Source organism: Brienomyrus brachyistius, chromosome 1, assembly GCF_023856365.1.
Source record: "Brienomyrus brachyistius isolate T26 chromosome 1, BBRACH_0.4, whole genome shotgun sequence".
Classification (NCBI taxonomy): Eukaryota; Metazoa; Chordata; class Actinopteri; order Osteoglossiformes; family Mormyridae; genus Brienomyrus; species Brienomyrus brachyistius.
This window is the reverse complement of record NC_064533.1, coordinates 14889463-14905203: the sequence shown is the minus strand read 5'-3', so window position 1 is coordinate 14905203 and position 15741 is coordinate 14889463. Positions and strand designations below refer to the sequence as shown.

Here is a 15741-nt window from a genome sequence, read left to right as displayed (position 1 = left end):
TATCACCCAGTATGAGGAGTGAATTATTTGGACCCCCCCCATCTTGGATTCATATGCCCTTTTCCCCGTTTTGAGCCGTCCCTGGTCCCTCTGGGAGTTTTCACACAGATCCCAGCCCTTTGAGCGTGATCAGTATTCCCCCCTCCCCACGGCACGGCACTGGCAGACGCTGCCTCTTCCACATGACAGGTGGCTGCGGGGGTGCGAGGATCTGTCTTCGCCCTACAGCTCGCCGTGAATCCGCTCCCCGGTGCTGGGTGGCACCCACCCCTGTTCTTCAGGAAGCTGCCTGTTGTCCCTGGTACACTTTACCTGTCCCTTACCCCTTACACAAACCAGTCGTGCTCCAGCAGCTTTGGGAGAAGGGAGCACCTGGTATACCGAACAGAAATCACCAGAAATGCCACGTGCCAGATGTTGCGTATCCATCACACTGCCCTAATGATCTATTTGTGTTTCGTTCTTGCTGCATGTGCGCGGTTTTTGTGTTCCCCTAGAGCCTAGTGGCTGCATCCCAGTTAGCGGCAATATGCAGGCTTGGATTTCCTCGCCAGCCGGGTGCCGGGGGCTCCGTCGTCGCTCCTGTCCTCTGTTTCCTTACTGGCATTTGGAGCCTGTGATACTTATCGCTGTCAGAACCGGCTGTCGTGATCTAGACGGACCTTCAGCTCAAGGAGAACCACGATTCATTCAGTGTTTTATGATGATTTGTTAATAAAGCACAGAAACTGTCAATCTGTTACTCTGGGGATCTTTAAGGTACCTCCTATTTATATAGTAGAATATATGGCTTTTATTATGGTGAACTGTGTGTGTGTAGCACGCTGATTCGATCAGATGGCACCTGGGGGGTTGGGATGTTGCGTGGCTTTGAACTTCCTAATGCTGAATGGCAGCCTGGGGGCGGGGGGAGGGGGGGGGGTGGTGTACGCACCTCTGGTGTCCTGCCTGTTGCCATGGCAGCAGCTCTTGACAGTCTCGCGCTTTGTCCCATCAGCTGCGCAGCTGTGCCTTTTTAATGTGCGGGTTAGAGGGACTTGCAGGGCTGACGCCACAGCCTCCGGTCTGTTTAACCTTCGGAATGCAGATAGGGGCGTGTCTGCATAGGGCTCTGCATCTGCTTGCATGTGGGATGTGGGCAGCAGCAGAACCGGCCAGGACGGCCGTGCCCTGGGTGGGAAGATAATGTTTGTTATTTTAAGGTTGCAATGATTTAATTCAGGACATAGTGAGTCTAGTATCACTCCAACTGGTGTAAGTGTCTGAGTGATTTTCCAGCAATGGAGGAGCCTGTGATGATCTAGAATCTGTCTTCTCACAACTTCCTCCTCCATGTTGTATTTTTGTTCCTGGTCTGTTTGCTGATGCTGTTGAAATGATGTGTATTCATAGTTTGTTGTGTTTGTGCGTGATTTTATTTAATTTTTTTCTTTTTGCTCGTATTTAGCTTGGAGGGTCTGAGGGACTCGTTTGACGTGCGGGAGGAGCTGCCCGTAGCTCTGTCCCACTAACAAACTAAAAGAGCTCAATTCTGTAACTTAATCTTGTGTTTTTTTCTGGTACAGGTATGGCGGCCGCACAAATGGACTGATGAACTGAGGAGGCGACTGACCTCTCCCACATGCACCGGTGTTACGGAGAAGCACATCTGCATGTGTTTTGTGAGACATCTTTAACCTGAACAGCTCTGTAAGTGCCCCTTTTTATGCTTGCATGTGACATTTCTGCCGTAGCTCTTGCTCATTAGATCCGATTCTCTGTTGCAACTTGAACCTAAAGTCTTTTGATGAAGTATATTTGAATAAGTTTGCAGAAGTAGCGTGCTAACCGTGTGCTGTATTTGCCCTTGCTGCTCCCTCTTCCACCTCTGGCATGATTCCGCTCAGCCCCTCTGTATGATGACTTCACCACTATGGCCAGTGAACCTCTCGAAGGCTTCCATGAAGTGAACTTGGCCTCACCAACCACCCCCGACGTGCACGGTCTCTCCGAGTCCCGCAGTCCCGGGCATAGTTCCTTGCCCAGCACTCTCTACCGCGCTCCTGCCCTCAGCACTGCTCCCTGCCCGCCCAGTGCCCTCTGCGCGGACCAGCTCCCCACCCAGCCTGTCTACTCCGCCCCCAGGCACCGGAGCAGTGAGGAGGCCCACAATGGAAGGTGGGTAATCCTGGGTACAGAGACGTGCATTACAGGGCATGTTGGGATACTGCTGTGAGCTAATGCTATACACTAAAACTGACAATTATTGGGTCGCATTATTAGTAACGCTGACGGAGTACATAACTGCCCAAGGGTATGTCAGAGCCAATGTGTTTGCTGTGTACTAATGCTAAATGCTAAAAACAATACTAATGGACCATATAAGTGCCTAAGGGTGTGTTTACAGGACAAACTAACCCAGTGGCTAATGGCTATGCTTTTTGGTCTTGGTCACCGTCAGCTGCAAAGGAGTATAACAGTGGGTCATGGTAGCTTTGTTTTAATTAGCATGACTGTTGTGTGTGCTTCCCCCCCCCCCCAGCATTCCAGGATCCGAGGCCCAGCCCTCTGCCTCTGGCCCCGCCTCCTCGGCAGGCTTCATCAGAGTGGAGGCAGAGTCTGCTGAGGGCGGGGTCCTGAGCAGCGAGGAAGGTGAGGAGACTCACGGTCTGAACACTGACGGCCTGTCACACCTCAGGAGCCCCTCCGTGATGGAAGTAAGAGAGAAAGGGTATGGGAGGTTGAAGGAGGAGCTTTCCAGAGCGCAGAGGGTAAGGCTCCGCCCACGCAGGCTGCCTGCCTGTGGTGCTGTGCTGTCTGTCTGACGTGTAAGCGTTTACTCTCCACCAATCACGCAGCACGTGCAGCTTCTCATTGGTCAAGGCACTTTTGGCACTGAAATACATAATATTACCCCCCCCCTCCACCACCATCACCTAATTAAATTTGAGGAACGTTCCCCCTCCCTTGTGTCCCCCTCCCCCACTTAGTGTTTCCTAGATACATTTGGAGAGTGAATTATGCATGGGGAAATTTTAACCGCTGTGAAGCTCACAATGGCACCCCCATAGCCCAGATTAATTTCCCTGTCAGCCAAGCTGTGTTTATCCACGGCCTGCATTTTGGCCCCCCTCCCTGCCCAGTTCCCTCGTACAGGACCAGGTCTCTCAATGGTTAGATCAGCAAGATTCTGGATGGGTGGCAGGAGGGGTAGGCAGGCAGGACGTCGGAGCACATGGTTCTCTTCCGATACGATGGAAACACCCCCCCACGGGCCGTGTCGGGAAAATCGGCTGGGGACCGGTAGGTTGTCAGGGTGACGGTCCTGTTATATCTTCGTGGACCCTGCTGTCAATTATGTGGTAATGTCACAGTGACCTTTTCGGTGAGGGGGGGCGCTGCTGATTGCACGTTTATGTGCATTTTAAATGGAGCTGGGGGTTGGAATGTACTGAGGGAGGCTCGGATGATCCCGTGACACCCCCCCCCCCCTTTGTTGGGGTGCCTGGCGACCTCCGTTTCACCCCACGCACATCTGCCACCTCCCACCCCTCCTTAAATACAACCTATAGTTATTCATTTATCAGCCTTGGCTGTAATAAACACCAGGCGTCAGAGCCAGGCAGCTCCGTACCTGCAGGACAGTATGTCGAGCGCCGTGAGCGACATGATGTCCTCCTGCTAGTGTGTTAAGTGTACGGTCACAGGAGCGGAAGGGTGAATGTGTCGTTTGTGTGCCGAAATGACCCGCAGTGCTCAGTTAAACATTCTCCTCCCGGCAGTATGTGGGAGAAGAGCTTTCACAAGGTCTGGGGATTATCCGAGCTTTTTCACTGCTATCAAGTGTGTGTGAAAAGTGTAAATATATGTAATTTTTTTCCTCTCCTCTCATTGGTCGTCGCTGTGACACATTCAGTGTTTGGCCAGGAACACCCTAACCCAGATAATTCCTCTTTTGGGCTTTGTTTTGCTTCATACATCTTATTTTGAACAAAATCCTCTTGTAACGCTTCATGTTAGTTCTGCTGCACTGTGCCACAGCCTCTGGCCTGTCAGGATTGAGCAGGATGGCAGTTTTCTCCCTTATGTCTCCCAACAGTGAACCTCGAATCCAGGACGCTGGCTTGACCTTTTTCTCAACTGTGTGTGTGTGTGTGTGTGTGTGTGTGTGTGTGTGTGTGTGTGTGTGTGTGTGTGTGTGTGTGTGTGTGTGTGTGTGTGTGTGTGTGATATCCCTACTAAGATAACTTCCAAGTCACAGATATGAACACCTCTTCCAACTTAAATTTAACAGGCCTATCTGCTTCATCTTATTCCTAGGTGGCTGAGATTATGTAAATCTCTATATGCTTGCTACAATTATGGAAATTGTAGAATTATGTAAAAAAAAAATCCATAGTGAAAAATCAGTCTAAAGTACAGAGGATGTATCCCTGTAGTATCTGGTGGTATCCCTGTAAGGCCTGGGATTGTGGAGGACTCGGCTCTCCTGCTGAACCTGGAGCTGAGGTCCTGAGCCATGAAAGGGAACGACTTTGCTGCCCGTGGCTGTGCCTGTACTATGCATTGTGTGTGTGTGTGTGTGTGTGTGTGTGTGTGTGTCCCTCCAGTCAGTGATCGTGGGAGGAAGGTCTTTATTTGAGACAGGTGTTAGGACATTGAGATGCTAAGAACAGTGAGGATGTCCAGTTTCAATTCATTATTTTCTATTGAAGGTCCAATTAGTGATAAATATTCCTTGATGTTTTTCTGATCACACTGGTGAGCAGCTCAGAGGAATAGATGTGCTTTATAATTTGGAGACGGTCTGAATCTGGTATGTTCATGACCCTGGATAAGGTCACTCAGGTGATTGGTCATCAATCCACCCTCATCCCGAGCTTTTGCTGACAGTTTCATTCACGGCTATCTCTTTACTCAGAGCCTGTTTTGTAGTGTCATCCTTGTTACCATAGTGACGATCCCACATAGGGCAGCGCCCTGTGATAGGCCATCCGGCATGCGGGCTGACCTGGCTGAACGCTTCTTGCCTTCCGTTGCTTTGAAGGCCTGGTTTTCACTCGCTGACCGTCAAGAAACGGCAGGAAGGATTTCTCCTTGGCTGGAGCCGTAAACAGTGTGATTCTCACTTTGTCTGACTCGCCACATGTATACCCCCCCCCCATCCATTTAACCTTTTTTTGCCTTTGAGCAGACATTCGTATGATGGAGTGAGTTTAATCAGAAACTGTCAGACGAGTATTAAAATAAATGAAACCTCTTCTTTTTAGTGGTTGCCGCAGTAAGAGTGCTGCGATGATTAGAGGGCGTGCGATCCGAGTGCGACCCCCATCTTGCCTTATCTGTGCCGCGTTAACTGGCATTGCGTCTCACAGCTCCTCCCTCATCGCACCTGTGGGCGGGGCCTGGAGCTGAAGAGAGCATGTGGTTTGCCGGGGCGGTAGCAGGGGGACACTTGTGGCCCCATGGGCTGTCGTGTGTAAGATCAGTACGTGGCTCTGCAGGTTACAACCCAGCGCCTATGATCGGAGGGTTGTCTGTTCAAATCCCAGGGTCTATAGTGACATCATCCTTTGCTCTCAAAAAAAGTAAATGTGTCACTTTCGATAAAAGCATCTGCCAAATTAACGTAGCGTGTTGAAGCACACAAGTGCCACTCAGAGTGGCGGGGGAATTGGGGGGGGTTCAAAATATAATGGCTTATGGTCATGTGGAAATGCTATTAAATATTCATATTGTCGTCTCCCCCCCCAGCATCCCGTGTCCTAGTGGGTTCCCAGCTGTATGGGTGCCTTTCTTCTTCCCGTGGAAGATGAAATTGCAGGGGTCGCTCTGGACCCATTAGCCGTGCGCAGTCCCTGGGAGGGGGGAGGAGGGGGGGGGGGGGTTGCCGAGCGTCTGCTGGTGTCCCGTACTGTCCCTCTCTCAGGATATAAACGTCACCACCATCCTTCACTGAGGGCTCCCATTTCCCCAGTGTGCATATCAGCCACATATCCCTATTCAACCATATCTAATAACGAAAAGATCACTAGATTAATAATCGCAGCTGCTCGTCAATAATATTTATGCAAACAGGACTGCACCAATTAGTGTGGTGTGCGGGGGGTGTCATCATCCGCCATCTGTGTTGAGTACTTTAGGTGCTGAGGAGACCACTTAGAATAATTTGCTCTGTATTTGTTATTAATGTGTTTTATGGTCTAGCCTTTGGCTTATTGCGGCGAGTTCGCTGCACCTCAGCACTCTGTGATCTCCCATGCTGTTCATCCTCTGAATGATGAGTGTGCAAGATGACAACTGTTTCGAACCCACCGCTGCCGCCTAACGCTTGGTCCCCCACTCACCCCCGGAGCTTGAGGCCAGCATGGTGTCAGTGAACCCCAGCCGGTTTGTTTGTGTGCTGGATGGAAAGGGCTGGAACTTTTCCCACCCAATACCCCGTGCTGTACAGCTTTTAAGTTTCCTTTTTCATTATTACCCAACAAATAAGGCACTTTATTTTTGTTTTTTGTTTTTGTTTATTTTATTTTATTTTGAAGGAACTTAAGTTAAAAGACGAAGAATGTGAAAGGCTATCTAAAGTAAGGGACCAGCTTGGGCAAGAACTGGAAGAGCTCACAGCTAGCCTGTTTGAGGTTTGTTCTGGATTCTCCATCGACCTGAGCCCCAGAGTAACCTCTACTCGAGCACTTAGAGGCTGGACTCTTTGAGACGCACGGAGCTACGCGACTGGTTTCAGCACATCTACCCTCAGCTCTCCAGACACACATAAAACTGTCGGGGGGGGGGGGGCAAAAACAAGAAGACAGAACTTCCAGCATCGCTGTTATACATAATGACAGGCACATGGACTAAGTGGTAAGGATCTGGACCTGCGGTTATAAGGCTTGCCAGGCCTAGTTAAGGTGGTACTCTTACGAGCAGCGTACTTTTAAATATTGGTTTAATTAATCTCTGCGTGCTTTTAGCTGCATTATATGTAAAGGTATTTACATTTGCAGTAGACGAGTCAAACAACAATTGCTTGCTAAAAATCACCTGTCACCATTCCTATCCATAAAGGATTGAGGTTTTATTTAACTCTGTTTAGACACAGTTGTCATTATACAGTTTGAACAGACTGTGCTCCTGGGTTATATGAAACTGACAGCAGTCTGCTTCAATATAAAGGCCTTGAACCATCATCTCCTAACACCATTGGGTTTGGTCCAGATCCTAGATGTGCTAAATCAGTCTCTTAGCTCTCTGTCGTTTGTTTTTTCTTTTTTTTAAGTCCCTAGTTTTCTCTGTGATGGAAAATGTTTGGCTTTTTATCCCCTCCTCCCTTTTCCTAGCTTAACATTTTCCCTCCTTCTCTATCCCCTGTGTTTTCAAAGCTCCTGTCTTTAGAGGCACTAACTAACATGCTTTCCTGGGGGTCTGCTGTGAGGTGGGCTTGGCTTGGGGTTCTGCCATGTAGGCTTTGGGCTACTGTGTTCTGGGTTGGGGCACTGAGGGATGTGGAGGGTCTCAACTGTTGTGCCGCCCCTTCCCCTTTCCTTTCAGGAGGCCCACAAGATGGTTCGGGAGGCCAACGTGAAGCAGGCGACAGCAGAGAAGCAGCTGAAGGAGGCCTTAGGGAAGGTGAGCGAGAGTCTTGTTGGCCATCTTGAGAAAGGCCTGTGCAGGATTGGCAGCCATCTTGGGAAGGGCCTGTGTGGGATTGGCAGCCATCTTGGGAAGGGCCTGTACGGGATTGGCAGCCATATTGGGAAGGGCCTGTGCGGGATTGGCTGCTATCTTATGCTGCATTCGATTATGTCAGCGAAGTTGTAAATTTCCAGGTGCATGATGTCACATCCGACCAGTCTCCCGTTTGAGCTTCACATCTCGGAACAAACATGTTGTCTGAGCACAAAAAGTGAAAATATTTTAGTAGATTCATGGCGACATCCTCAAACAAATTACAAATAAGCAAACAAGACACTGACAAGTTTGATAAAAATACTGATATTGCTGCTAGGGTGCTGTTTACACCCATAAAATAGTATCATCTAAACAGACTGCATGCAATTTATAACTATTAATGTATTTGACAAACTAAACATTTTGAAACATTTATAAAATAGAGAAGCAGTGAAACTGCCGTTGAAATGACGACACAGGGGAATCTCGTACAACAAAATTCTGTCCAACATCAACATCGGAAAAGGGGGCAAGTTACATTTTTGTGAAATTTCGTGAAACTTATAACACTTATAAGGCACCCTATACATATTTGTGTGTACGTCTGCCCCTGAGATGGCTGGATGGGGCAGCATTTTTGGTTGTTGGTGGCACCTGTGCTATAGGAGTTCCAGGCATCCCAGTAATGAGTGGCTGGTGTGTGGCACATCAGAGTGGGGGGGGGGTGGTCTCTGACACAGACCATTATGATTTCAACAGGAAAAACATTCAAAGAAAAATAGCGATCTCACCTGCCCTCCGACCTTGTGCTAATGACTCTTCTGTCAGCTACACATGGTGAGGATGATGCTATGCGACCAAATCCACAACACGGTTTGCTGACTAACAGCAGCGTCACTAACACATGGGGCCTGTATCACTAAGCCAGATTTCTTGCTTAGCCGCTTAGCTTATTGGATTTTCGTTCACTTACATTTAGCCCAGGCTTCCTTAAATCCAACAAGTTATCTGGCTAAGCAGGAAATCCAGCATCGTGTTGGAGGCTCCTTGCATCTTTCTCTCAGTGTCTTTCTGGTTGTGATCGTGGCCGTTTTTCCCTATTCAGGAGGCCGTTTAGTCATAATCAGTGCAGCACTGAATTGTGACTTTTAGTTTCAGTTTGTTATTAATAGTACAGTTGTCACAGGACGTGTGTTGCTGCTTTGTTGACTGTGAGGAGCAGCATGGATGTGCCTTGAAAGGTCGCACCTCCCACTCCCATGACGACGCAGCTTGCTCTCCTCCTGCAGATCGACGTGCTCCAGGCCGAAGTGGCGGCCTTGAAGACCCTGGTACTGTCCACCTCGCCCACGTCCCCCTGCAAGGAGCTGCCCACCGGCCCCAAGGTGCCTTTCAGGAAGGGCCACGCCCGCAACAAGAGCACCAGTAGCGCCATGCTGGGCAGCCAGCAGGAGTTCAGCGTCACGCAGCCCATTGTGCGCGACTGCAAGGAGGTACCATCACCCCCCCCCACACAAAGCTTCTAGCCCAGCATAAATAAATCAGTGTATTTGCACGGTTTTGGTTTGATTCTGTGTGTATTCGCTATTCATCATTACCATCCATTAAACATCTCTGGTATTGATTATGTTTGCCTGATGGTGACTTATCTGCTCGGCAGTGGTCCAGTGTGCTACAGGGTTTCCGGAATCAGTTTTCAGTGTGTGATGTGCCCTGTGAAGACCCTGTTAATATCATCTTAACACTTCCTATCGGGATGGGGCTTGGAGCACACTGCTGTTCTCCACCACTGCAGCGCGGGCTGAGCTGTAATAAGACACACATGCAGACATGCACGCGCAGACACACGCCCACACTGGGGTAGCCCATCACCAGCCCAAACACTCTGTGGATAAAAACACCCCCTCACTGGATTTTTAACTCCGAAGCCTCTAACAGCTTCACATAAACATCCACTCTTATCAGTCATGCAGCGATCGTGGAATGTTATGAAAGTTTAATAGACAGAGCTAATCCTCTACAGTGGCCACATAAAATATAGATATGGCTTCTGTGACGTCAACCTGCTTTTTTCAAAATGATTATAAACATATTAGTTTCTTAAAATGTATATTTATGCTAAATAAGCAAATCGGTTTTCATATATTCATCCTTCTCTTGACTACTGATCCCGGTGGGGGTCACAGGCGGCCTAAGGCCCATCAAAGGCGCCCAGTAGGGGGCCTCCTCCCCCAGAATGGGACGGCAGGCCAAAGCAGTCTGCAGGTTCACTTTTTCAAGTGCTTGATGAACTTAAAACCTGGCATTATGTTACACCCAGATGCAAAATATTACACTCACATAAAGTTTGGGCTGTTGGAGTATAAGGTAGAAGCACAGGCTAATTCACAAAAGGGTTATGTATCACAAATGAACAAAGGTTTATATCCAGGCAAAGGTGGTACTGATAGAGAGCACTGATTATACATAGTTGTTATTTGAATTTATCGTAAGCTTGAGGCCTGTCAACTTCCTTAGCTGGCATCTCGTTAGTCTCTTCAGGACCCAGATACCCGCCCCTGTGTGCTGTCCTCCCCGCCTCCTCTTGTCGCCAAGGCAACATCCAGTTACCCTTTCTGATGTAAGAGCAGCGCTGCAGCTCATTGGCTGTTTAGTTGTTGGGGGAGGGACAAACCGGACACAAACTCTCTCTGAGAGAGTCTGAGGGAATCATAAGGCTCCTCGAGTTTCAGGGATGCAGTGTTATGCAGAGCACGTAATGGGAGAAGGTCACCGTCTTCATTTTCCTGCGGCTTTTTGGCCCCAAGTACCCACTATGTACATTCCTAAATCAGCACATGCGTCATCTATGTGCGGGCATGTGTTATCTGAATATATGTGAGCTGGCACAGCACTGTTTTTCTCCCAGCCTGGCTGTCATTGGCTGAGCCCAAGGGGGCGTGTCTGCAGTGTTCTCATTGGCCGTGCTGTAGGCTGCAGTCTGATGGGGCCGGTGGTGGCTCCTGACTCCTGTACAATCTGCCTCTTTTCTCTATGTATTACTAGTATGTCGAACAGCAGCTGAAGGGGTTGAAAATTGATAATTTGTTGTGGAGAAGAGTGGATTAGATTTAGGAATGTCTGACATCTTGACTGATCCCAGATCAGATCTGATATCAGCGATGCCCCGGGGGTGCTGTATGATGGGGGGCTGAAGCTGGCGTCCCTCAAACTCTGTCATCCTTCTGAGCATGCTCCCTATACCCTGATGACACGCTCCTCAGAGGAATGTGGTGTCTGCAGTTGGGCCTAATGGGAAAGATGGGTTTATTTATAGGGCTATATCTGAGCCTGGGTGACATTATTACGGCTGGACTGGGGTACTCTGCTGTCTGCGGCATGCTGCGGTATTTGTGTCTGCATGTGTTCGATGGCACCCGTGACAGTGATGTCACCATCCCCTCCCGCAGGTGGACAGCCTGCTGTTCAGCGAGTTTAAGGCCTGGAGGGAGGAGCCCACCCTGGAGAGGAGCTGCTCCTTCTTGGAGCGCATCTACAGAGAAGACATCTACCCCTGCCTCACCTTCTCGAAGAGCGAGGTCTGTAAGAATGGGTGGAGTGCACCGGACTTTGTACCGCTCTCTCCCTGGACGTCCAGCTCTCCTGTCCTACATCCCCGCATCACATGATAGCCGCATGTCGCTCCAGCTACCTCCTTGTGTTAATTATTAATGGCCCCCTCCCGAGCTGCTCATAAACAGGCCTGTCAGCGGGAGCGTCCCCTCCCCGCCTGCGAGCTCCGGGGAGCCGCCTAACCCAGATGCCACTTGTGGCATTAGGCTGCCCAGTAGCACCAGATGTCCCCACAATGTGATAAAAACCTGTTACTTAGACCATATGGGAACCACCTTTTTGGTCCCCACAAGGTAAAACTCAGTATTATAAAAATCCGTGAATGTAATCAAAAAAGTAAAATGGCCAAAAGTCTTGTATTTTGTTTGGTTTCTTTTGGTTAAGGTTACTGGATAGGGGCTAAGGGTGTCATTTCTGAGATCAGGGTTTTGTTAATAGAAATGAATGGAGAGTCCCCACAAATATCGATACCTAATCTGTGTGGGTGGAGTGTATATGATGTCTCATTGTTAATATTGTAGTACTCTTACACTTGTGTGGTTGGCCAAATATTGGACAAATCGCAGTGTCTAAATTGGCTCTCTTTGCGTAAGTACGTGCCACTTTTTTGCGTAAGTACGTGCCCCTTTTTTGCGTAAGTACGTGCCCCTTTTTTGCGTACGTACGTGCCCCTTTTTTGCGTACGTACGTGCCCCTTTTTTGCGTAAGTACGTGCCCCTTTTTTGCGTAAGTACGTGCCCCTTTTTTGCGTAAGTACGTGCCCCTTTTTTGCGTACGTACGTGCCCTGTAACAGACTGGCATCCTAGCCAGGGTGTCCCCTGCCTTGTGTCCTGTGGGCTGTATCAGCCATATGAAAGATGGATGCATTTAGTGAGGTTACGGAGTTTGGGTTTGCTGCTGCCTAATTGATTGTTCCAAAATGCATAGTCTATATATATATATTTAAGCATACATTTTCTAAACATAAGACAGTGAACAGAGCTTATTTCCTATTTTTTAAACACATAGCTTCGTTGTGAAAACAGGCTTCACAACATGTCTGCCGAATGACTGCTGACAGCAGCCCAGAGACGGGCTTAAATATTCCAGAGCTGTTTCTCCGATAAACAGTCCATAGGACAAATACTCCTGTGTCTGACAATTTAAGTCAGACACATCTGCCTCATGGCGGATTTTTAGCACGATCAGCGTCCTTGCGGGGAGACAAAAGAGGCATTCAGCTGAATGTCGGATTCTTTCACTGACCTGCATTGTTCACGTAACATGCTCAAGTATGATGTGCTGAATCTCCACAGTCCGGTTCCTGTGCTGCCTTCCTCATGAAGCTCAGTACTGGGCACTTTCTCGAGGTCCCTCCTCTTCCTAGCTGGTGATTACACCCATGATTTCCACACTGCTAGGGGTTTTCACCCATTTCAGCAAAGATAACCACCCTCCCATGTTAATTGAGTAGCACGCTATTTGTTATTTGTGAAACACTGTAGTTGGGGTTATTGTTGCCCTCTAGTGGACATAAAAAGTAATGTAATTTCTTGATAAACGTGTGGTGATCATGAGTTTCTAGGCTGTTGTTTCTTTATTGCACCATGTTAATTGTGCTTCAGGATAGAGGCTCAGGTTTGTACATTTGCTCAAGAGTAAATGAGCAGTTGTCCAGATGTTTCCACAGTGATCTTCTCCGGCCAGGTCGGTCCAAAGTTTACGGTGAACCCCCCCCGGTTTGACCTCCGCTGCCCTCCCCTGTCCTTTTCCCAGCTGGCGTCGGCCATCTTGGAGGCAGTGGAGAGGAACACACTCAGTGTGGAGCCGGTGGGCTTCCAGCCGCTGCCGGTGGTGAAGGCGTCGGCCGTGGAGTGCGGGGGTCCAAAGTAAGTGTGCGGCAGATGGGAGGGGGCACCTCGCAGGGTGGGGGCGGTGGAGGAGCAGGAAGAAGGGCAGCTTTTTATTTCTGTCACCTGAATGATAAATGTTTCGATTTCTCAGGCAAGGCCGCACATGCATTCGGGGCGTTTTGCTGACATGAATGACCCATAGGGGGAGCTCCAGGCGTGAGCGGGGAATGCCTGTTTTGGAGCATGCTGGGTATTTTGTACCAACAGCCCAAAGTGTGCCCATATTTCCTGGAAGCTTGAAAGAGAAATTCTTGGGTGCCATCTGTCACCCGCTGAGAGATGCTGCCTTTGGTGAAAGTGACATTTCTTTGTGATCTCATTCAATAGGTGGCACAGTCACTTTGCATGCCTGGGGGGGGGGGGGTGTCACTTCTTATTGGGGTTTTTTAATGCCGTTGTCCTTTTGTATATTACTGCCGTCTGATGCTTATGGGAAATTAATTTGAGGCAAAAGCCCTGGGCTTTGCAGCAGGTGTCTTTTCCCGATATTGTTGCACACGAGCTTTGGCCGGATGTGTTGGATACCAAAATCCTTGAACTGATTATTTTGCATAAATTGAATGTGACAGATTGACATCTTTTGCCGAGTCTCTCTGTACCAGGCAAATTTTGTTTTTATTTTCTGCCTAATTTAAAAACCTTGACTAAATGCAAGACCACCTTCCCTCCTATCCACTATGAATTGTACCATCTCGCCCCCATTAGTGTTCCTGCGGCTTTCCTCAGTGTATGCTTTGCTCTGTCCAATTCATTTTTCTCTATGTAAATGTATTTTTATAATGTTTTGTCATTTCCATTTATACCCCCCATGGTGCTGTGAGTTGACTCTACTGGACAGGTTGTTTCCGTTTCCCATCATCCTCTCTGTTGGCCCCACAGGAAGTGCGCACTCAGTGGACAGACGAAAACCTGCAAGCACAGAATCAAGTTTGGCGAATCCAGCAACTACTACTATGTGTCTCCGTTTTGTCGCTACCGGGTAAGCAAGACGCGTCTCTGAAGGATCCTGTCATGCCCTGCTCGTCGGCTCCTCATGTGTGCCACGCCCCCCTGCTTGCCAACGTGTTTCCCTGATTGTTTCCACCTATGTCCGATTACTGTGATCAGTCCCGTGTATTTAAGTCTGAGTCTTGCCTGTGATCGTTGTCCGTCATTACGTGATCTGTGCACATGGTGTTGGTGGTCCCTCGCCTCCCGTGTCTCCTTGTCCCGAATAAACCCCGATTACCCCGATCCTGCTCGTCTGCCTGGTTTTCTGAACCACCGCCCGCACGATCGCCTGTCCACCCGAGCCTTCCCGTGACAGATCCGAAGTCTCTTCACATTTTGTGCATTTTCAGCAACTGAGTGCAGACGTATAAATGGGCTCCTCTCACCAGTACAGACTGGTCAGCAGGCCTGGTATTAAGCAGCCCCTTCAGACCTTACCATGGGGGGGGGACAGTCTTGCTTCTTCACAGCCAATCTGCTGCCGTGACTATGCTGCCTTCATGGAGCTCCTCTCTCTCTCCTCCTCCTGGGCTGATCCCAGAACAGTTTGACCTTCTGAGGATTTGTGGCGCCTTTCTGTCCCATAAGTTACAATGTGCCCTTTAACAATACAGCTACTACGTTGTGGATAGAAGAATTTGGGTAAAGGCAACTTAGGTGCCATAACAGTGACCATGTCCCCAGCCCAGATCCCGCATGTGCTCCTGTGTAACTGACTAGTACGATAAAGTGTACAGGTTATATGTGCCAGGCCCAGAGGATAGTGGAACACTATTGAATCTGCTGGGTTCCTTCGTTAGCATTAATGTGGGGGCTTAGGGACTTCTCCCTCCCCAGTAATGCTGCCCGGGCCTCAATGCTCATTCTGCTTGGGTAAGGGAGGAACAGAGGAGCTGAATCAGCCAGGTTTGTTAATGAGACGAGCTTGTGGGGTCCATCAGAGCCTGGTTGTGAGTTTTATTCGGTCCAGCTGGTTGTGGGGGAGGGGGGGCAGCCCCAGTGCCATAAAGCTCTCCTGGTTTATGAGCCAGTGGTATATCGCTCCTTATTGGATGCCGGTCATGTCACAATGGCTGTTTGAGCCCCCGCCTCGGCAGAACAGTCACATGCCCTTGGGCCCTTGAGTGAGGCCCTTAACCCACCAGCAAAATGACCCAAAATGACCCAAATCCTCGTGGATCTGGGTCCTGGTGAATCAAAGCTGTAATCTTATCTCTGGAGGGACTGTGTTTGGTTTGCAGTGAGCGCTCCAGGGGACAGTCAGAGCGGGAACTCCTAGTTCTGTCCTTCAGAGGAGGAATGTACACAAGTGTCACTTGCTGGTATTTTTATTCTGCCCCCCCGGTGCAAGCATGCTCTCATGTGTCCGTCTGCCCCCCAGATCACCTCCGTCTGTAACTTCTTCACCTACATCCGCTACATCCATCAGGGCCTCGTCAAGCAGCAGGACGGTGAGTCACCGGCTGGGAGCTCCGGGTGTCACCCTGTGGGAAGCCACAACGTGTGAACGGTGACCGGTGTCCATTGTGTCACACGTGGACGATCCATTTCCTGTTCTGTAATCTTGCCACGTCTCTCAGACTCTCGTTTCTCCGTTTT

General features: G+C 49.3%; 1 protein-coding gene across 5 annotated transcripts in view; it reads left to right on the top strand.

The window, feature by feature from the left end:
* Window positions 1-15741, top strand: part of LOC125745071 (RAB3A interacting protein (rabin3)) — a 32703-nt gene that overhangs the window by 14619 nt on the left and 2343 nt on the right. For 2 of the 5 annotated variants that reach the window (XM_049017540.1, XM_049017550.1), the window contains exons 2-11: window positions 1566-1689; window positions 1887-2157; window positions 2522-2750; window positions 6522-6617; window positions 7528-7605; window positions 8937-9140; window positions 11097-11225; window positions 13016-13128; window positions 14032-14131; window positions 15524-15593. In XM_049017540.1, the coding sequence (XP_048873497.1) occupies window positions 1913-2157; window positions 2522-2750; window positions 6522-6617; window positions 7528-7605; window positions 8937-9140; window positions 11097-11225; window positions 13016-13128; window positions 14032-14131; window positions 15524-15593 (1264 nt within the window). In that variant the 5' untranslated portion in view covers window positions 1566-1689; window positions 1887-1912. Of the gene's footprint in view, window positions 1-1104; window positions 1255-1565; window positions 1690-1886; window positions 2158-2521; window positions 2751-6521; window positions 6618-7527; window positions 7606-8936; window positions 9141-11096; window positions 11226-13015; window positions 13133-14031; window positions 14132-15523; window positions 15594-15741 lie in introns of those variants that run through there. The other 3 variants (XM_049017560.1, XM_049017567.1, XM_049017574.1) reach the window with 3 other exon arrangements.